The sequence below is a fragment of the Chroicocephalus ridibundus genome, chromosome 27, assembly GCF_963924245.1.
Source record: "Chroicocephalus ridibundus chromosome 27, bChrRid1.1, whole genome shotgun sequence".
NCBI classification, from domain to species: Eukaryota; Metazoa; Chordata; class Aves; order Charadriiformes; family Laridae; genus Chroicocephalus; species Chroicocephalus ridibundus.
The window spans coordinates 1323792-1344262 of record NC_086310.1 but is presented as its reverse complement, the minus strand read 5'-3'; the positions used below and the strand labels follow the sequence as shown (position 1 = coordinate 1344262).

The window sequence follows — 20471 nt, the reverse complement described above, 5'->3', positions numbered from 1 at the left end:
CCCTTGAGGTATTTGCCCCCTTTATCTGGGTTATGGACTCTCTCTTGGGGTATTTGCCCCCCCCCACTCCCCCCCCCAGGATCTCTCTGCCCCCCTCTTTGCATTATTTGCCCCCTTTCGGGGTATTTGCACACAAACCGCCCCCCCCCCCCCGCCCCCGGGTGTATTTGCCCCATTTCGGGGTATTTTTGTGTGTGTGTGTGTGTGTGTGTGTGTGTGTGTGTGTGTGTCCCGTCCCCCCCCCGCCCCCCCCCGCCTGGGCACCTGGAGGGGGCAATAAAGGCCGAATGTTGGGACCCGCTGCCTCCCCCCGGCTCTTCCTGGGGGGGGGTATGTGGGGGGGCTGGTGAAAACCAGTAACGGACTGGGAGCGCTGGGGGGGAAGGGGGGGCTGCGCCGGTTGTGTCCCCCCCCCCGCCCCGACCCTGATCCCCGTTTTGCCCCCAAACCCCGACCCGTCCACATTTTTGCGCTAAAACCCGGCGTTTTGGGCCCCACGAGAAAACGCCCCGTGGGACCAGCAGCCACCGCCCCGTTTTTTGGGGGCCAAACCCCCCTCCCCCCCCCAAATCGTCGTTTCCTCGCCGCAAAAATACCCTTTATTTTTTTAATAGTTTGCTCTAATTCGCGTCGATTCGCGGGTTTGAAGCGGAAAAAGAGTGATTTTTTTCTCTTTTTTTTTTTGAGAAAAAAAAAAAAGCGCCATTTTTCTTTTCAGCGGAGTTGGGGGGGGGCAACGACAAAACTAGAGATTTTTGTGTTTTTCCTGGAAGTGGCGATTTTGGAGCGACGTTTTCGGGGTGAGGGGGGAAACCTCCCGGGCGCCTGACGGAGGGTGTTTTGTGCCGCTCGCGGCTGATTTTCGGCTGTCAATAACGCGTTTTTTTTTTTTTCTTGACGGGAAAAAAAATGAAAACCCAACGCTAAATTTCTGCAAAAAGTAGAAAAAAAATTACCAAATTTCTGATAATTCTCCTTCCCCTTTATTTTTTTTAGTTTTTGGGGTTTGTTTTTTTTTTTTTTTGCATTTATTTGCACTTTTCGCGTTCAGACTTTGACCTTGCCGAGGGCTGGCGCGTCCCCAAGCCGCGCTGGAAAACACCGCTACGGTCTAGAATTGACCCAAAAAGGACTGAAAACGCCTCAAAAAAAGAAGGGATTTTTTTGTCCAAGCGGGAGGTGAGGTAGGGAGCGCGGCGAGCGACTGCCTCGTGGGTAAAAACAGCCGGCTGAACCCAAAACGGTTGGTTTTAACCCCAAAACGTGGAGCTGGGGCATTTGGGAGCCCCGTGGCGGCGAGGTCCTGCCGGAATTAATTTTTTTTTGATTTTTTTTAACGAAAAATATATATTTTTAAATCACAGCATCCGGAGGTGGCCGGCGGGATGCCGACACGCGAGGTATGGCACGTGGGGGGGCACCGTTTTGGGGGGTTTTTAGGGTTTTTTTTTAGCCATTTCCGGGGCGGGGAGCGGGGGGGGGAAGGAATGATTTGAAAAACACAAACCAAAAATGTAAAAAATTAAATAAAATATGGTAAAAATTAAAAAAAAAAAAAGAGAAAAAGACATTGCGGGCGTTTCCCAGCTTCTCCCTGTCTCCTGCCGGGCTGGTTGAAAATGAAAACCATTTTTGATCCCGTCAGGCGGGATTTCACCCCAAAAAAAGCGGAGGGAGAAAGGGACGTGGCCACGCCCCGACTCCAGGGCACGGGATCGGTGCTGGGAGGGGTGACGCTTCCCCCTGGTTCTTCCCTGCAGTTTTTCCTGGCCGTCGCCCTCCTCTTCCTCTCTGGAGGAAGCAACGGAGATGCCGGAAGGTCGGTGGTGGGAGCGAGACCCCCGCAGCCCCCGGGTGAGTCGCGGGCTCTGGGGGGGTTGACCTTGGGCGACGGTCGGGTGCCCGCCCAGCCGCTCGCTCTCCCCTTCCTTGGCTGGAACGAGGAGAAAATAAGACACAAAAAGCTCACGGGTGGAGGGAACGTCAGGGAGATCCCGGCCCCGTTGACCCTCCTGGGCAAACCAGACTCAACGCGGGGGAGGGTCAGTTTAATTTCTTGCTAATTAAAATTAAGAGCGGGAGGGTGAGAAGCGAAGTCGAAAACGCTTCCTCCCCCAACTTCGTCCCCGTCTCAGCTTCACTCCTGACTCTTCCACCTTCTCATCGAATCACAGACTGGTCTGGGTTGGAAGGGACATTAAGGACCATCCAGTGGCACCCCCTGCCCTGGGCAGGGACACCTCCCACCAGCCCAGGGTGCTCCAAGCCCCGGCCAACCTGGCCTTGAACCCCTCCAGGGATGGGGCAGCCACAGCTTCTCTGGGCAACCTGGGCCAGGGGCTCACCACCCTCACAGCCAAGAATTTCTTCCTGCTCCCCCGTCCAAATCTCCCCTCTTCCCAGTTTGAAGCCATCACTCTCGTCCCATGGCTCCCCTCCCTGCTCCAGATCCCTCCCCAGCTTTCCTGGAGCCCCTTCAGGGACTGGAACGGGCTGGAAGGTCTCCCCGGAGCCTTCTCTTCTCCAGGCTGAACCCCCCCAGCTCTCTCAGCCTGTCCCCACAGCAGAGGGGCTCCAGCCCTCCCAGCATCTCCGGGGCTTCCTCCGGCCCTGCTCCGACAGCTCCGTGTCCTTCTTGTGCTGAGGCCCCAGAGCCGGAGGCAGCACTCGAGGTGGGGTCTCACCACAGCAGAGAAGAGGGGAACCCGGGCACCTTCCACACCCTGAGCAGTGGAGGGGAGTGAGGACTGTGGTCAGTTTGTAACACTGGTGGGATCCAGTCTGTGAACTGCTCCGGCGTGGGTCCTTCCCGTGGGCTGGAGTCCTTCGGGTCCAACCTGTCCCAGCGTGGGTCCTTCCCATGGGCTGGAGTCCTTCGGGTCCAACCTGCCCCAACGGAGGCTCCCCATGGGCTGCGGTCCTTCAGGTTCAACCTGTTCCTCTTCATGGGCTGGAGTCCTTCGGGTCCAACCTGTCCCAGCGTGGGTCCTTCACGTGGGCTGGAGTCCTTCGGGTCCAACCTGTCCCAGCGTGGGTCCTTCCCATGGGCTGGAGTCCTTTGGGTCCAACCTGCCCCAACGGAGGCTCCCCATGGGCTGCGGTCCTTCAGGTTCAACCTGTTCCTCTTCATGGGCTGGAGTCCTTCGGGTCCAACCTGTCCCAGCGTGGGTCCTTCACGTGTGCTGGAGTCCTTCGGGTCCAACCTGTCCCAGCGTGGGTCCTTCCCGTGGGCTGGAGTCCTTCGGGTCCAACCTGTCCCAGCGTGGGTCCTTCACGTGGGCTGGAGTCCTTCGGGTCCAACCTGCCCCAGCGTGGGTCCTTCCCGTGGGCTGGAGTCCTTCGGGTCCAACCTGCCCCAGCGTGGGTCCTTCACGTGGGCTGGAGTCCTTCGGGTCCAACCTGCCCCAGCGTGGGTCCTTCACGTGGGCTGGAGTCCTTCGGGTCCAACCTGCCCCAGCGTGGGTCCTTCACGTGGGCTGGAGTCCTTCGGGTCCAACCTGTCCCAGCGTGGGTCCTTCACGTGGGCTGGAGTCCTTCGGGTCCAACCTGTCCCAGCGTGGGTCCTTCACGTGGGCTGGAGTCCTTCGGGTCCAACCTGTCCCAGCGTGGGTCCTTCACGTGGGCTGGAGTCCTTCAGGTCCAACCTGTCCCAGCGTGGGTCCTTCACGTGGGCTGGAGTCCTTCGGGTTCAACCTGTCCCAAGGTGGGCTCTCCATGGGCTCTCCATGGGCTGCAGGGAAAACTCCTTTGGCGCCTGCAGCATCTCCTCACCCTCCTTCTTCACCCATCTTGGTGTCTACAGGGTTGTTTCTCTCCCATTTTCTCACTCCCTTCGTGTTTTTCAGCTTTTCTTAAATACGCTGTCACAGAGGCACCACCAGCACCACCGGTGGGCTCAGCTTTGGGCAACTGCGGCTCCATTTTGAACTCAGGTGGACCCAGCTGTGTCCAACGTGGGGCAGCCCCATGACTCTTGTCACAGAGGTCACTGCTGCACGCTCCCCCCTGCTACCCAAAACCTTGCCAACGTAAACCCAGTTCATGGTCTCGCATCCCTTTGTCCTCCAACACATGAAGGTCTCTCTTCTTCTGATTTTTAGCAGGTTCACCCCCCATTTTGGCCCCCCCAAAACTAAGAGGGGTTGGTTGAGATGTTTCTACTTCTCATTTTCTTGGCCATTCGTCCTGGGGCAAGGGTGGGGCGTTGTGCGCCGGCCGTTTCCCCCCCACCCCCGGGGACATCGCTCTGGCAGCTTGGAGAGGGTGGGGCAGGACGGAGAGAGGCGTCTCATCTCACCAAAATCCCCCATTTCCTCCCGGCAGCCGGTGGCTGGAGCCTTCTCCGGAGGAAGCGGGACGAGGAGCCACCTTCATACCTGAAGTGGGTGACTTTTGAAGGCCAACTGCCCACCGACGCCGTCTCCAACTGGAACGACTACGCCAAGAGGTTGGAGTATGTCTGCTCCACGGAGAAGCCCAGTTGCCACACCGGTGCCTACGTCCCCGCCCGAGGTCCCTTCTGCTTCTTCCCCTTAGGATCGTGGGAGCGGAGCACCAACGACTTCAAGGTGTTGGTCAACGCGGGAGGCTTCGAGGCGCTGGATTGGGTGGACGAATCCTTTGGCAGCGTGCCCGAAAACGCCGTGGAGGGTTGCCCGTCCGTTGACGTCTTTGTTGGGAGGAACCGCTATGGCTTGGGCAAGGTCTTGAAAGGGCAGAGGGCTCTCTTCGTGGTGGTGGATGGGGAGGAAATTTGGTACAAGTGGTATCAAGTCTTGGTGGTGAAGAAGGGCCCAGCGAACGTTACCATCTCCGACGTCCACTACAACATGAGCAGAGCGGTGGAGCACAGGGAGGACGTCACCCTCATGAAGACCACAGTGAAGAACGAGGGTTGCCAAGGGGTGTGGAAAACCGTCACCTTGGAGGAGGCCACCGAGATAGAGCACGACTGGAACATGGACCAGAGGGTCTTCACCACCATCCGTGGGGTGCTGCAAGCCGCCCTCTTGGTCTTCAATGAGACAGGCTGGGCGGTCACCAACGTCACCAGCATCTTCTGGGTGGGGGGAGCCAGCATCAGCAAGTACGTTGACCATACCCACGTGGTGGAGAAGGAGGTTCAGCCCCAGACGGCATGCACCGTGGCCCTGGAGGGACGTCAGCTGGACATCCGCGTCCCCTTCACCGCACAGCTGACCCGTGGTTTTAGGGATGGTCAACTCCACCATGTGGCCATGACGGGGTGGGCTCGCAGCCGGGCGGTGGTGGGTGTCCAGGCCAGCTTCAAGGAGTGCTGGCCCATCACTGACGTCCCACCGTGCCGGCCATAGGGGATGGTGAGGTGGATCTGCTTCCTGCAATCTGCTTTTTCTCTTTTTTTTTTCCCCAAAATAACAACCCTCTCACCCCAAAATGGGATGGCAGCAACTCAGAATGCAGAAAAATGTTGGTTTGGGTTTTTTTTGCCTTCCATATTTTTTGTTCTCTTGGCATAACCTTCATCCCTCGCCAAGACGACGTCGCAGCAACGCAGAATGCAGAAAAATGTGGGGTTTTTTCATTCTTTTCCTCTTGTGTTTCATGAAAAAAAGCTTCTAGAGCAAAAAAAAATCAGCTGTGTGGTTCGTTAGAAGGCTCCCAAAAAGTCATTTTATAAGCAAAGGGGTGAAGAAGGAGGAAAAAAAGCCAGAATAAGGGGTGTAAAGGCAACCGCTCATCTCAGGGTGACAGTGGAGGCCACGTCCTTGGAGGACGCTCATGGAGATGGCACCATCTCATGGTGACAGTGAAGGTCTCCTCCATGGAGAAGGCTCATGGAGGTGGCACCATCTCATGGTGATGGTGGAGGCCACATCCTTGGGAGAACGCTCATGGAGGTGGCACCATCTCATGGTGATGGTGGAGGCCACATCCTTGGGAGAACGCTCATGGAGGTGGCACCATCTCATGGTGATGGTGGAGGCCACATCCTTGGGAGAACGCTCATGGAGGTGGCACCATCTCATGGTGACAGTGAAGGTCTCCTCCATGGAGAAGGCTCATGGAGGTGGCACCATCTCATGGTGGGGTGGAGGCCACATCCTTGGGAGAACGCTCATGGAGGTGGCACCATCTCATGGTGACGGTGGAGGCTGCGTCCTTGGAGGAGGCTCATGGAGGTGGCACCATCTCATGGTGATGGTGGCCCAAAGCCTCCACCTCCCTCCCTCCCCCTCCCCTGCCCCCAAGGCCGGAGTGACAGCGGAGCCGACCAACAGGGGCGTGGGGTGGGGGGTGGGGAATGTGCGTTCCAGGAGGACTTTGGGGGGGGTCCTGAGGGGCTCGGGGGGTGTCCAGACGGTTGGAGGCAGGATCCTGGAGGACTCTGGGGGGGTTGGGGTCTGGGTGGGGTCCTGGAGGACTTTGGGGGCTTCCTGGTGCCTGGCGGGGGTGGGGGGTGGTCCCTGCGTCCAGGGGGGCTGGGTGGTTCAGAGGGTTGGGGGTCTTGGAAGGCTGGGGGGGGGGGGGGGTCCATCGGGTGGGAGGAGGACCCAGGAAGCTGGGGGGGTCCCCCCCGAGGGCTGGGGGGGTGTCCCAGAGGACCTTGGGGGTTCCTGGCGAGCTGGGTGAGGGGGCTGGGGGGGGGCTCCAGTGGCTGGGCGGGGGGGGGAGTCCTGGAGGATTCTGGGGGGGGGTCCTGGGGGGTCTGAGGGGGGTCCAGGGGGCTGGGGGGGATCCAGCGGGTTGGGGGAGGGGCTGGGGGGGGGTCCCAGAGGACTTGTGGGGGGTCCTGGGGGGCTCCCAGAAAGCTGGGGGGGACACCTCCGAGGCTTTGGGGGGGGTGTCCCTGAGAGCGGGGGGGCGAGGTCCAGGAGGGGCGGGGGGCGGGGGGGGGCCCTGGGTTGGGAGGGGCAGAGGTTTGGGGAGACCCCGGATTATCGGAGGGGAGCGGTGGGGGGTGGGGGGGGGCTGTGTGCGAGACATCGCAAGCAACACACTGCAACCGCGGCAACGCTCCTGCTGCAACTGCTGCAACCGCTGCAACCGCTGCAACCACCGCAACAACCGCGCTGCAACCACCGCGCTGCAACCGCTGCAACCACTGCAACCGCTGCAACCACCGCACTGCAACCACCGCACTGCAAACGCTGCAACCACTGCAACCACCGCACTGCAACCACCACACTGCAACCGCTGCAACCATCGCACTGCAACCGCTACAACTGCTGCAACTGCTGGAACCACTCCACTGCAACCACTGCAACTGCTGCAACCGCTGCAACCGCTGCAACCACCGCACTGCAACCGCTGCAACCGCTCCACTGCAACTGCAACTGCTGCAACTGCTGCAGCTGCTACAACTGCTGCAACCGCTGCACTGTAACCACTGCACTGCAACTGCTGCAACTGCTGCAACCACTGCAACTGCTACAACTGCTGCAACCACCGCACTGCAACTGCTGCAACCACTGCAACTGCTACAACTGCTGCACTGCAACCACTGCACTGCAACTGCTGCAACTGCTGCAACCGCTGCACTGCAACCGCTGCACTGCAACCACTGCACTGCAACCACTGCACTGCAACTGCTGGAACCACTGCGCTGCAACCACTGCAACCACTGCAACCACTGGACTGCAAGTGTTGCAACCACTGCAACTGCTGCAACCACTGCACTGCAACCGCTGCACTGTGGCCACTGCACTGCAACTGCTGCACTGCAACCACTGCAACTGCTACAACTGCTGCACTGCAACCGCTGCAACCACTGCGTCGCAACCACTGTAACTGCTGCACCGGCTGCACTGCAACGGCTGCGCCGCGCAGCGAGGCGCTGCAGCCCGAGTGCTGCCCTGCAACGCAAACACAAGGCGGCAGCACAATCCCGGTGGGTGCTGCAGCGAAAACGCGAGGCCGCAGCGCCAGTGCTGCGCTGCACGGCAAACGCAAGGCTGCGGCGGAAGCCCCGTGGCGCAAGGCGAACGCAGCCCTGCAGCTGCAGTGCCCCCCCCCCGGTGCGGATGCAGCGCGATGGACGTGCAAGGCTGCAGCACGACGCCGGCGCCGCAGCGGAACCGCAACGCTGCCGCACAACCCTGGCGCTGCAACGCCAACGCCAGGCTGCAGCGGACGCGCCCCCCCGGCACAGAAATGCAGCGCCGCAGCCGCAGCGCCTCGCGCCCCCGGCGAAACGCGCCGCCGCAAGATTTTAAAAAAAAACAACCCACAAAACAGCGCAGAAAAGTGGTGAAAACCGTCAATAACGGCAAAGGGGGGGGGATGGACAAAAACTTGGGGTGGGGGGCGGGGGGAGGGGAGACGGCGGGAAGAGGGAAGCGGAGCCACCAAGGGGCCCCTGCCCCGGCACTGAGCCCCGGAGCGTGCGGCCGGTGAGGTAAGTGGGTCGCCCAAAATTTAAGGCCGGCGCTCGCCGTGATGAATAAATACCCAAAAAACAAAAACAAAAAAAAAAAAAAGGGAGAAAAAGAAGGGGAGTCGCAACTGGAGGCGCCCAAGTGGAAGAGGCGACGGGGCGTCCCCGTGGTGGGGAGGTGGACGTGCCCAGAGGAGATGGGGGAGGGACCGGGGAGCCACCAGGCTCATGGTGGGGACGTCAGTCATCCGTTTGTTGTCACCTCCGTCCATGATGGATCTCCTCTGGGAGCGGGGAACCGAGTCCTGGAGTCACCCAGCTCATGGGGGACATCAGTCAGCAGCTTGTCTTCATCCCTATCCATGTTACGCCTCCTTTGGGAAGCTGTCCTGGAGTCACCAGGTTCACGGGGGACATCAATCAGCAGTTTGTTGTCGTCTCCGCCCATGATGCATCTCCTCTGGGAGCAGGGAACCGAGTCCTGGAGTCACCCGGCTCATGGGGGACATCAATCACCAGTTCATCTTCATCCCCATCCATGTTACGTCTCCTTTGCGACGCTGTCCTGGAGTCACCAGGCTCACGGGGGACATCAATCACCAGCTCGTCCTCCCCCCCCGGCCGAGTTACATCTCTGCGATGTTGTGCCCTGGAGCCACCAGGATCATGGGGGAAATCAGTCACCAGCACCTTGTCCCCCCATCCACGTTGCATCTCCTCTGGGAGCAGGAAGTGCATCCCGGAGCCACCAGGCTCTGAGGGGACGTCAATCCTCATCTCATCATCACCCCCATCCATGTCACATCTCTGGGACCTGGAACCCTGGTCCTGGAGCCACTGGGCTCGTGGGGGACATCGGTCCCCAGCTCATCATTCCCCCATCCATGTTGCATCTCCTCTGGGACCAGGAGGTGCATCCTGGAGCCACTAGGCTCTTCGACGACATCAATCATCATGACTCATCATCACCCCCATCCGTGTCACATCCCTGGGACCTAGGACCCGGGAGCCTTGTCCTGGAGCCACCGGGCTCTCAGGGGACATCAATCAACCCCTCCACCCATGTTGCATCTCCTCTGGGCTGCCCAGTCCACCCGCAGCAGCTGCGTGGTGCCAGCTGGCAAAGAAATCATCACCGGCCACCGTCCCACCAGGTCCCACCTCACCCACCCAACCTCAACCATTATTCCCCACGGTGGTCACCCAGCCCCACCTCCTCCACCGGGACGAAGCCGTGCCACCTTCCTCCTCCCTACCACCACCAAAACCCCCATCATTTGTCCCTGGCGGCCGCCCGGGCGTGGATACGCGTGTGACGGGCGAGGGAGGACTTGTTGCTGAAGCTCTTCCCACAGTGGGGACAGGGGAAAGGTCTCTCGCCCGTGTGCGAGCGCTCGTGGACCGTCAGGTCGGCCAAGTACTTGAAGCTCTTGCCGCAGGCGGCGCAGGGGTAGGGCCGCTCCTCGGTGTGGCTGCGTTGGTGCATGGTGAGGTTGGACTGTTGGCTGAAGCGTTTGCCGCAGGCGGCGCAGGGGTAGGGCCGCTCGCCCGTGTGGGAGCGCTGGTGCTTGTTGAGGTCGGAGGGGTTGGTGAAGGTCTTGCCACAGGAGCCGCAGGCGTAAGGACGCTCGCCCGTGTGCAGCCGTTGGTGGGTGGTGAGGGTGGAGAGGTGGCCGAAGCTCTTGCCGCAAGCCCCACAGGCGTAGGGCTTCACCCCCGTGTGGGTTCGCTGGTGGGTCTTCAGGTGGGTCAACCGGCCAAAGCTCTTGCCACACACGCCGCAGGGGTATGGACGGTCCTTCCCCGGCGCCGACGGCTCACGCTTCACCCAGGACATCTCTGGGTTCTTGGTGTCCTCCACCGGTCCAGGCAGAACTTGGGTGAGGGGCTGTGGGAAGGTGGCGGGATCCTGTGGGATGTGGCGTCGGTGGGTCCCTCTCCGGGCAGGGGTCCTGGCCATTGGGACACCTTGGAGGGTGCTGGGTGAGTGCGGGGGGTCTTGCTGTTGCAAAATGGACACCTCCGAGTCTCTGCTTGCTATGGTGGGACCTGCTGGGGGTAAGGAAATGTGTCATGAGTTGGTTCGCAATGGAGGACACCACCCTTATCCTCTAAGCCCATGACCCTGGGTCTCCTCCAGCAACGGCAGAGACGGTCCAGCTCCCACCGTTGAGCGAAACCCCAAATTCATCCATGGGTGGCCACCAGGCCATGCTAGGACAGGGATGAAGATGAGGCCACCTCAGCAGAGGTGCTCAGCTGGTCTGACAGGCAACGATGGCTGCAGGAGGACTTGGAGAAGAGCCCACCATGCTCCAACCATCATCCCCCAACCAACGGAACACCTTAAGGCAGCGTTTCCAGCATTGCCGTGAAGGAGAAGCTGATGGTGGAGGAAGAGAACAAGATTTTGGGGCTCATGGTTTCTGAAGGACAATCAGGGAGGACAAGAGCCCTCTACAAACACTCATGGTCTTCACTCCAACATCTCCATCCTTCTCCACAGCTCAGGAGATGGCCGTCTTCCACCTTCCCCCACTGGTGTTGACACCTCACGTACATCTCCCGGCCCTTCTTCTCGCTTCGCTTTAGCTTTGGAAGCCAAGGAACCCTTTCTTCTCCCACCCCAAAAGGATTCAAGGTCCCACGTGCTGCCACCACTGCAGGAGGCTCCATATCGCTCCTTCCTGGGGTCACGTCTTTCTCCTTTCTCAATAATCCAAGAGTTTCCCCAGCGCCAGCACCTCATTTTCGGCTGTTTCACCCCCTCCTTGGTTCTAACTCATCCTCCACCAGGAGCAAAACCCCCACTTTTTGGGTGTCAAACCCCACTTTTTGTGTGCCAAGACTGGAGAAGTGACACCACGGGAGGACCAGATGGGGCCAAGTCCATGGCAGGAGACACCCCCCCCCTCCCCAAGCTCCCCCAGCAATTTCTTCACCCTTTTTGGGGTGGGGGGTGGAGGATCTCCTTCCTCCACCCAATACCTGTCTCCTGCAGGTGCCGCTCCTCTTCCTCAGGGACAACCTTGACCTTGCCCTGGGCCACCTCCTCCTGCCAGCCATCCCCGGAGGGGAAGTGAGGGGACTCCCAGGGGGGGCTTGGTGGGTCCCCCGCCACTTCGGGGTCCTCTACGTCCCCTGGGGCCACCTCCTCCACCTTCACGTGCACCGTCACCTGTGGGACCCGAGAAAAAGGGGGGGGGGGTTGGGTGCCCGGGAACCCCAAGGGGTTTAAGCAGGGGAGGGTAATTGGGTGCTCGCGACCCCCGGGGGCTATAAGGCGGGGGGAGGGGGGGAAGTGGGTGCCTGGGACCCTCAGGGGCTTCAAAGGGGGGAAATTGGGTGCCGGGACCCCCAAGGGGCTGTAAGGGGGTGGTGGTGGGGGGAGTTGGGTGCCCAGGACCCCCAGGTGCTTTGAGGGTGGAAAGTGGGTGTCCAGCACCCACAGGGGGGTTTAAGGGGGGGGGGGGGGAGTCAGGTGCCCGGGACCCTCAGGGGCTTTAATGGTGGTGGGGGGGTGGGGGGGTGGAATGTGGGTGCCTGGGACTCCAAGGGGCTGCGTCAGGGAGTCGGGTGCTGCGACCTGCCCCCCCCCCCCCCCCCCCCCATCCCTCCTGCTTTTCCAGGGTCAATTTTGGGTGGGAATGAGCTCAAAAGGGGGTGAGTTTTGCCTAGTTTTTGCAGGGGCAGGTGCCGTGTCCCCCCCTACCCCCCCCCACCCCCAGCCCTCACCTGCTGCTCCCACACCCCCTCGCCTTCCTCCCCGCCGCCCAGCTGGAATTTCTCGGCCAAGGCCACGGCTTGGGCGCAGGATTGGGGGTGTCGCACCCAGACCCAGCTCTGGATGTCCTCGGGCAGGATGCTGAGGAACTGCTCCAGCACCAGCAGCTCCATGATCTGCTCTTTGCTCCGCACCTCGGGCCGCAGCCACCCCCGCGACAGCTCCCGCAGCCGCCGCCACACGTCCCGCGGCCCCGACGCCTCCTGGTAACGGAACTGACGGAACCGCAACCGCCGCAACTCGGTGCCGGCGCCGCTGCCGCCGCCACCGCCGTGACACGGGGTCCCCCATCGGCGTCCCCGGGGACGACGCGGGGGATCCGTCACCCCCTCCGAGGACACGGGGGAACTCGCTGGGTCATCCTGCTGGGGGCGAAGGGCTGGGGGATGGTGGTGGCCCCGCTCCGACATTGGGGACTTCTCGGCCAAAGGACGGCAGTGGCCCTGCTCCGAGGACATCGGGGACCTCTCGGCCGAGGGACAGTGGTGGCCCCACTCCGAGGACATTGGGGATCCCTCTGTGTCCTCCTCCTGTGGGCGAGGGGCTGGGGGACAGTGGCGGCCCCGCTCCAAGGACATCGGGGACTTCTCAGCCAAAGGACGGCGGTGGCCCCGCTCTGAGGACATCGGGGCCGGGGGATGGCGGTGGCCCCGCTCTGAGGACATCGGGGCCAGGGGATGGTGGTGGCCCCACTCTGAGGACATCAGGAACTCCTCTGTACCCTGCTGTAGGCGAGGGGCCGGGGGACAGTGGTGGCCCCCCTCCGAGGACCCTTCTGTGTCCTCCTCCTGTAGGCAAAGGGCCGGGGGACGGTGGTGGCCCTGCTCTGAGGACATCGGGGACCTCTTGGCTGAGAGACAGTGGTGGCCCCACTCCGAGGACACTGGGGACCCCTCTGTGTCCTCCTCCTGTAGGCAAAGGGCTGGGGGACGGTGGTGGCCCTGCTCTGAGGACATCGGGGACCTCTCAGCCGAGGGACAGTGGTGGCCCCCCTCCGAGGACCCTTCTGTGTCCTCCTCCTGTAGGCAAAGGGCCGGGGGACGGTGGTGGCCCTGCTCTGAGGACATCGGGGACCTCTCAGCCGAGGGACAGTGGTGGCCCCACTCCGAGGACACTGGGGACCCCTCCGTGTCCTCCTCCTGTGGGTGAGGGGCCAGGGGACGGCGGTGCCCCTGCTCCGAGGACCTTTCTGTCTCCTCCTCCTGCGGGCAAGGGGCTGGGGGACAGCGGTGGCCCCGCTCCGAGGACACTGGGGACCCCTCGGCCGAGAGACGGCGGTGGCCCCGCACCGAGGACATTGGGGCTGGGGGACGGCGGTGGCCCCGCTCCGAGGACGTCGGGGACCCCTCGGTGTCCTCCTGGGGGCGAGGGGCCGGGCTCCTGGCGGGGGGGCGCAGGGGAGAGAAGGACACGGCGTTGTCAAAGACACCCCCCCCCCCTCCAAGGCCCCCCCAGCTTTGCAACCCCCACCAGAGCCCCCCAAGACCATGCGATGCGCCCCCCCCCCCCCAAGCTCACAGAGCCCCCCAGGACCATTTAATGTGCTCCCCCACCCCTGGCTCTGCCCCCCCGCAGCTTTGCAAACCGCCCCCAGCAGCATGTAATATGCCCCCCCAGCCCCCCACCCCCCCAGGTCTCCTAACGTGCCCCCTTCCCCCATCTCCTGGCCCTTCAAAGCCACCCGGATCATGAGATGTGGCCCCCCCTTCCCCCCCCCCCGGCCCCAAACCCCATCCTTGCAAAGCCCCCGCATCTATCTCCCCCCGCCCCCAACCCCGGCCTTCCAACCCCCCCCCGCCCCCCCGGCCAAGATCATGCAAAGCCCCCTGGACCATAAAATGCCCCCCTCCCCGGCTTTGCGAAGCCCCCCCGCCCCCGACCTTGCAACAGCCCCCAGGACCGTGCAGTGCCCCCCCCCGTCCTTGCAAATCCCCCCAGCCATGAAAAGCCCACCCGGACTGTGCAACACCCCCCAGCACCACGCAACCGGCCCCCCCCCCCGGCCCCAGGACCATGCAAAGCCCCCCCCGTCATGAAAAGACCCCCCCTCGGCCTTACAACACCCCCCAGGACTATGCAAAACCCCCCCTCCCGGCCTTGCACGTCCTCCCCCCCGTCCCGGACCATGCAAAGCCCCCCCCGGACCATTTAATGCCCCCCCCCCCCGGCCTTGCAACTTCCCCCGCTCCGGACCATGCAAAGTCCCCCCCCCAGGGCCATGCAAATCCCCCCTCCGCCCCCGGCCATGAAAAGTCCCCCCCCCCCCGGGCTTTGCAACCGCCCCCCCTGCACCACGCAAAGCACCCCCGACCTTGCAAAGGCCACCCCCCCCCCCGGCCAAAAAAAGATCCCCCCCCGCCATGCAATGCCCCTCCTGCCCCCCCCCACCCCCGGCCTGCAAAGCCCCCAAGCCTTTGCAAAGCCCCCTCCCCCCCGGCCTTGCAAAGCCCCCCCGGCCATGAAAAGACCCCCCCCCTCCCCCGGCCCCGAGCCCCAGGACCATGCAAAGCCCCCCCCGGGCCATGCAATAGCTCCCAGGACCATTCAAAGCCCGCCCCCCCACCCCCGGACCATTTAAACCCCCCCTTCCCCGGCCATTCAAACCCTCCCCCCCCCATTTCGGCCTTGCAAAGCGCCCCCCGCCCCCCGGGCCATGCAACACCCCCCCCGCCCCGCAGTGCACCCCCCCCCCGGCCCCGCAGCCCCCCCCGGACCTGGGCTCCCGCCGCTCCCCACTCGCCGCTCGCCGACACAAAGGGCCGGAGCGGCCGGGCCCGGCCCCGCCGCCCCCCCCCGCTTCGTGTCCCCCCCCCCGCACCGTGTCCCCTCCCGTGTGTCCCCCCCACCCCCGTCACTCAGCGCCAGGACCGGCCTTAACCCTGCGCAGCCCGGAGCGGCGGGGAATGGGTTAACGGGGAGGGGGGGGGCAATCCCCAAACTGTGCCCCCCCCCCCCCCTTGTGCACCCCAAACTCTGCCCCCCCCCGTGTCCGTCCTCCCTGCACACCCCATTGCACCCCCAAAGTGTGTCCCCCCATTGAGCCCCCACCCCGTGCACCCCACCCTGTGCCTCCATTGCCCCCCCAGCTGTGCCCCCCCCCCCCGCGCCCCAATACACCCCCAAAGTGTCACCCCTCCCCATCCTGTTCTCCCCCGTTGCGCCCCCCCACTCTGTGCCCCCCCAAACTATGCCCCCCCCGTGCACCCCATTGCGCCCCCCCCAAACTGTGCCCCCCCCCGCGTCCGTCCTCCCTGCGCACCCCATTGCACCCCCCCAAACTGTGCCCCCCACTGAGCCCCCACCCCGTGCACCCCACCCGTACCTCCATTGCCCCCCCAAACTCTCCACCCCCTCCCTGCGCACCCCCCAAGCCGTGCCCCCCCATCCTGTGCCATCCATTGCCCCCCCCCAAACTGTCACCCCTCCGCGCACCCCCTTATTCGCGCCATTGCACCCCAAAACTGGGCACCCCCCCCAGTTCACCCCGTTGCACCCCACAACTGGGCACCCCACGGCACCCCCAAACTGTGCCCCCTCCCTGTGCCCCCCCCAAACTGTCATCCCCCCCCCCCCCCCACCGGGTACCGCTGTGCTGTGCACCCCATTGCTCCCCCCCCCCCACTCTGTGCCCCCCAAACTGTGCCCCTCCGTCACCCCCCCCGCACACCCCCACCCTGTGCCCCCCCCATTGCACCCCCATCCTGTGCACCCCAAAATGTTACCCCCCGTGCACCCCCTTCCTGTGCACCCTCAAATTCCGCACCCTCACCCTGTGCCCCCCATTGCACCCTAAAACTGATCCCCCCCCCCGAGCACCCCCAAACTGTGTCCCCCCCCCACCCGGCTTTTGCACCCCCTTTTCCATTGCCGCCCCCCCCTCCCGCGGCCCCCGGCCCCTTTCGGCCGCCGTACAGCGGGTGCGCACCCTCCCCCACCCCTCCATTGGGCGAAGGAGCTGTCAATCACGCCGGGCACCGCCCCATTCCCAGCCCGCGGGAAACCCCGCCCCCTCGCGGGCCGGAGTGACAACGCGGCCGGCCAATGGGAGGGCGGGAGGGGGCGGGAGCAGGAGGACACGCCCCCTCCGGGGGGTTGAGCTCTCCCAGCCGTGGGTGCGGAACCGGCCGCTGCCCGAGCCCAGCGCCGGGACGGGGACGGGGACGGGGACGGGGACGGGGACGGGGACGGGGACGGGGACGGGGACGGGGACAACCCCCCTTCCTCCCCCGCCCCGCCGGGAGCCCCCAGAGGTGCGTGGGGCCGCGGAGGCAACGCGGCAGCAACCCCTGGCGCGCCCCTCCCCCATCCCCCCCCAACTTTGCTCCTCTCGGTCCCTGCGTATTTTCCTCCTTCTCCCCCTTCTTTCCTTCTTTTCCCTCTCTTTTCCTTCTTTTCCCCTTCTTTCTTTCCCCCCATTTTCCCTCTTTTCCCTCTATTTTCCTTTTCCCCCTTCTTTCCTTCGTTCCTTCTATTTTCCTTTTTCCTCCCTTCTTTCCTTCTTTTCCCCTATTTTCCTTTTTCCTCCCTTCTTTCCTTTTTTCCCCTCTATTTTACCTTCCCCTTTCTTTCCTTCTTTCCCCCCTTCTTTTCCTCTTTCCCCTCCATTTTCCTGCTTTTCCCCCTTCTTTCCCTGTTGTTCCTTCTTTTCCCACCTCCCTTCTTCCTTTCTTTCTCCCGGTCTTTCTTCTCTTCCCATTTTCTTTCTTTCCCCCCTTCTTTCCTTCTTTGCCTGTTTCCTTCCTTCCTTCTTCTCCCACTTTCTTCTTTCCTTTCCCTCTATTTTTCTTCTTTCCCCCTATTTTCATTCTTACCCCCTTGTGTTTTTTTCTTGCCCCCTTTCTCCCTTCTTTCCTTCTTTTTCCCCCTTCCTTCTTTCCCCCCATTTTTCTTATTTTTCCGCCTATTTTCTCTCTTTCTCTCTTTCTTTCTTTCCCCATGTTTTTCTTCATTCCCTCCTATTTTCCTTATTTTCCTCCTATTTTTTCCCCCCTCTTTCCTTTTTTTCCCCCCTCTTTCTTTCTTTTCCCCTTTCCTTCCTTCTTTTCCCCTTTCCTTCCTTCTTTTCCCCTATTTTCCTCATTTGCCTTCTTTCCCATCTATTTTCATTCTTTCCCCCTGTTTCCCCCTGCCCTTCCCACACCCTGCGCCCATTCCAGGACACCCCTTCTAGACCGGCCTCTTCCCTTTGGGATTTTTTCCAGGCTCCCGGGGTGCATACGCGGTGGGTGTCCCAGCACCCTGGGGCCACAGCTGGGAGAAGAGACAGGAGCTCCCATCCTTGGCACAGAGGAAAAATTAGCCAAATTTTCCCTTTCCTCTGTTTTTCCCCCCCAGACCGAGCCCCGTCTGCACCATACGATGCCGAAAAGGAAATGCAAGTTCACGGAGGAGCTCCAGGCGAAATATCCCTGCTTCCGCCTGGGCCGGGAGAGGTGGGAGGTGGAGTGCTTGGTGTGCCAGGAGGGCACCTACGTCTCGGTGGCCAACAAAGACTCCCTCGACCTGGACGCCCACGTCCAGTCCGTGAAACACAAGAGGAACGTGTTGGGCGACATCTCTGTGCCCCCGGTGCCGGATTGCTTCCTCCCCGCCGACTGCCAGCCCTTCAATGCCACCGCCGCTGCCACCACTGTCACCGAATCCCCGTTGGGCTTCACTGCGCTCCAGGATGGCTACGAGCCCTTGGCTGGCTCGCCCAAAACTCCCGATCCCATCTTCGACATCCTGGGCTTGCAAATCAAGACGGAGGTGAGGCTGGATGGGGGGCTGACCCCCTTCCCCTCGCACCCCAGGGTGGACCCGCTGGACGGTGTCCCCTATTGTGGGGTGTCCCTGGGTGTCTGCAAGGCAGGGACCCCCTTCCCCATCCAGATCCGCTCTTTTGACTGGAAGCGGGGTGGGGTGCAGAGCAGGGTGATCGGTGTGGACTCCCCACCGGGTGAACTGACTCCCAGCGGCACCGCCTTGGCGTGGGAGGCCTTGGAGAGCCGTGGGCTGCGGCAACGCTGTGTGGCTTTGGTGGGCGAGAGCCCCAGCGCCATGCTGGGGGGACTGGGGGGCTGCGGCCGAGGTCCGGTTGAGGCGTCCGGCTTGCGGGAGCTGCTGGAAGGAGTCTTCATCGCCACCGACTGCCCCGTGCACCTCCTCAGCAACTGCATGCAGCACGGGGCGGACAGCCTGGAGGTGGACCTGCACTCCCTGGTCTGGAAGATTTACGCCTACATCTCAGTCTACGCCGTCTGCGTCGAACTGCTCCAGGACTTCTTGCAGTCTGCCAAGAGGGAGTACCGGCGGCTGCTCCGCCACACCAGGATGCCCTGGTTGCTCCTGCTGCCGGCCATCACCCGCCTGCTGGAAGTCTTCCCGGCTTTGAAGTCCTCCTTCCTCTCCCTCAGCCACCCCTCTCTTCGCCATCTGGACTTTTTTCGAGGACGACTTCAGTGAGATCTACCTTCCGCACATGGCTTCGCAGCTGGCTGTCTTTAACACCCACCTCAGGACCTTGGCGAGGGAGGACAACTCGCCCTGCGAGGTGCTGGCCGTCCTCTCCTCTCTCTGCCGCACCCTCCTGTAGCGCAAAGCCGATGGCTTCATGTCGCTGCGGGGGAAGGAGCTGCTGGCGGAGCAGCGGGCGGCCGGGGGGGTTGGAGAGTGCGACACCTTCTGCCACCACGTGCAGAACCTCTACCTGGCGTTCCTCGACTACCTGGACGCTTGGATGGGGTCCTTTGGGGAGCTTTTCCATTTCCAGTGGATGGAGCTCCGGGCACCGCCAAGGTGGGCGGAGGTGGAGGGGGCGCATCAAGTACCTGGCGGCCCACGGGGTCATGGTGGACGATAGCAAGTGCTTTGACCAGTTCTGCCACCTGACCGCCTTCTTGAAGGACTGCAGGAGCGGCAGCGACTTCAGCGCTCTGCAGACGCACCAGAAATGGCTGCGGTTCTTCAGCAGCTCCTGCAGCCTGGCCAGCCGCTCGGAACTCCTCAGGATGGCTCAGGTTTTCTTTGCCAGCCCCTCCTGCAGGGCTGATTTTCCTCGGGGGCTTTTCCTGGTGTGAAGCCGGTGGGACCAGGCGTGGATCTGTGGTCAGTGCTGCCGTGGCCGGGCTACCACGAAGCGTGTGGCCTGTCAAAAGACTTCTTTTTTTTTTTTGCAATGATAAACCTATTATTCCTATTTTTGTACATCGGCCCACCAGGGAGGATTTGTTAACGAGGTTTTTAAAGGCTGTAGGCCGGTTGTGGGAGAGGTGGCTTTGCTCCTGTGGGAATAAATGACTGTCACGGACTGGGGTCATCTGTGTGGATGGGAGGTTGGGAGTCAGGTGGCTTTGGGGTTAAAGTCACCCAGGATTCAAGGAACTTCTTTCTTGGGTTGGAGAGAGGGAAGGTGAGGTTTTGTCCATGCGCTTGGGATCTCCAAGCTTGGACCTCAAAACCAAACCTCAGCCTTGTGTACCTCCCTGCCCTGGCTCTACCTCAGGGGTGGAGAAGGCTCTTGCAGTATCATGGAGGCACCTTTCCAGGTGCTTTCCAGCCGGGGAGGTTTTGTCACTTGCCTGCACCCCTCAAATTCTCCATGGATCGTAGAATCGTGGAATCCCAGGGTGAAGGGTCTTCAAGGATCATCTGGTCCAACCTTTCTTGGCAAAAGCACGGTCTGGGCAAGTTCGCCCAGCTCCTGGCCAGCTGAATCTTAAAAGTCTCCAACGTTGGGGCATTCACCATATCCCTGGGGAGATTCCAGCTGGACAAAAGAGGAAAATTGTCACAATGAGAACAGTCAGCCACTGTGTCCAGCTGGAATCTCCCCAGGAGTAACTTGTACCCATCACCCCACGGCTTTTCCATGTCACTCCTTGTAAAAATCTTCTTTGTAGCCACCATTTAAATACCGGAACATGGTGATAAGGTCTCCTCAAGGTTAAACACACCCAGTTCTCTCAGCTTTTCCTCCTATGGAGGCTTCCCAGTCCTTGGATCATCTTGGTGGCCCTTCTCTGGACCCTCTCCAACCTGGCCACAGCTTTTTTGTATAGTGGGGACCAAAACTGAACACCGTGTTCCAGGTGTGGCCTCACAAGCATGGAGTTGAGTGGAATAATGACTTTTTTGTCTCTCCTGGTGATGCCCTTGTTGATGCAACCCAGCATCCCATTGGCTTGCTTTGCCGCAGCAGCACGCTCTTCATTCATGTTGAGCTTGTCCGTCAGGTCCCCCAGATCCTTTTCCACAGACCTTCTCCCCACATGGGTGGATCCCAGCCTGTGCTGCACTCCTGGATTATGTTTTCCCAGGTGCAAGACCTTGAGAGGTGGCATGGGGCAAAGC

General features: G+C 61.9%; 3 protein-coding genes across 5 annotated transcripts; 2 read left to right on the top strand and 1 right to left on the bottom strand.

Moving 5' to 3' along the window:
* The first annotated feature begins 616 nt into the window (after window positions 1-616).
* Window positions 617-6295, top strand: LOC134507743 (natterin-3-like). Of its 2 annotated transcripts, none has more exons than XM_063318602.1 (4): window positions 617-1184; window positions 1365-1400; window positions 1761-1854; window positions 4324-6295. In XM_063318602.1, exons 2-4 carry the CDS (start codon window positions 1386-1388, stop codon window positions 5331-5333), a joined length of 1119 nt encoding a protein of 372 aa, XP_063174672.1. In that variant the 5' UTR covers window positions 617-1184; window positions 1365-1385; the 3' UTR covers window positions 5334-6295. The 2 variants fall into 2 exon arrangements, with proteins under 2 accessions (XP_063174672.1, XP_063174671.1); XM_063318601.1 differs by having other exon boundaries at window positions 618-1243; window positions 4324-6068.
* Window positions 6296-8293: 1998 nt separating this feature from the next.
* LOC134507740 (zinc finger and SCAN domain-containing protein 22-like) lies at window positions 8294-15038 on the bottom strand. Of its 2 annotated transcripts, none has more exons than XM_063318595.1 (4): window positions 14855-15038; window positions 12092-13520; window positions 11345-11534; window positions 8294-10408 (listed from the first exon to the last, which is right to left on the bottom strand). In XM_063318595.1, exons 2-4 carry the CDS (start codon window positions 13436-13438, stop codon window positions 9630-9632), a joined length of 2316 nt encoding a protein of 771 aa, XP_063174665.1. In that variant the 5' UTR covers window positions 13439-13520; window positions 14855-15038; the 3' UTR covers window positions 8294-9629. The 2 variants fall into 2 exon arrangements, with proteins under 2 accessions (XP_063174665.1, XP_063174667.1); XM_063318597.1 differs by having other exon boundaries at window positions 8295-10405; window positions 14855-15031.
* Window positions 15039-16327: 1289 nt separating this feature from the next.
* LOC134507756 (uncharacterized) lies at window positions 16328-19426 on the top strand. Its single transcript, XM_063318631.1, has 2 exons — window positions 16328-16390; window positions 17475-19426. The coding sequence occupies exon 2, from the start codon at window positions 17499-17501 to the stop codon at window positions 18582-18584; it is 1086 nt and encodes a 361-aa protein (XP_063174701.1). The 5' UTR covers window positions 16328-16390; window positions 17475-17498; the 3' UTR covers window positions 18585-19426.
* The last annotated feature ends 1045 nt before the right edge of the window (window positions 19427-20471 follow it).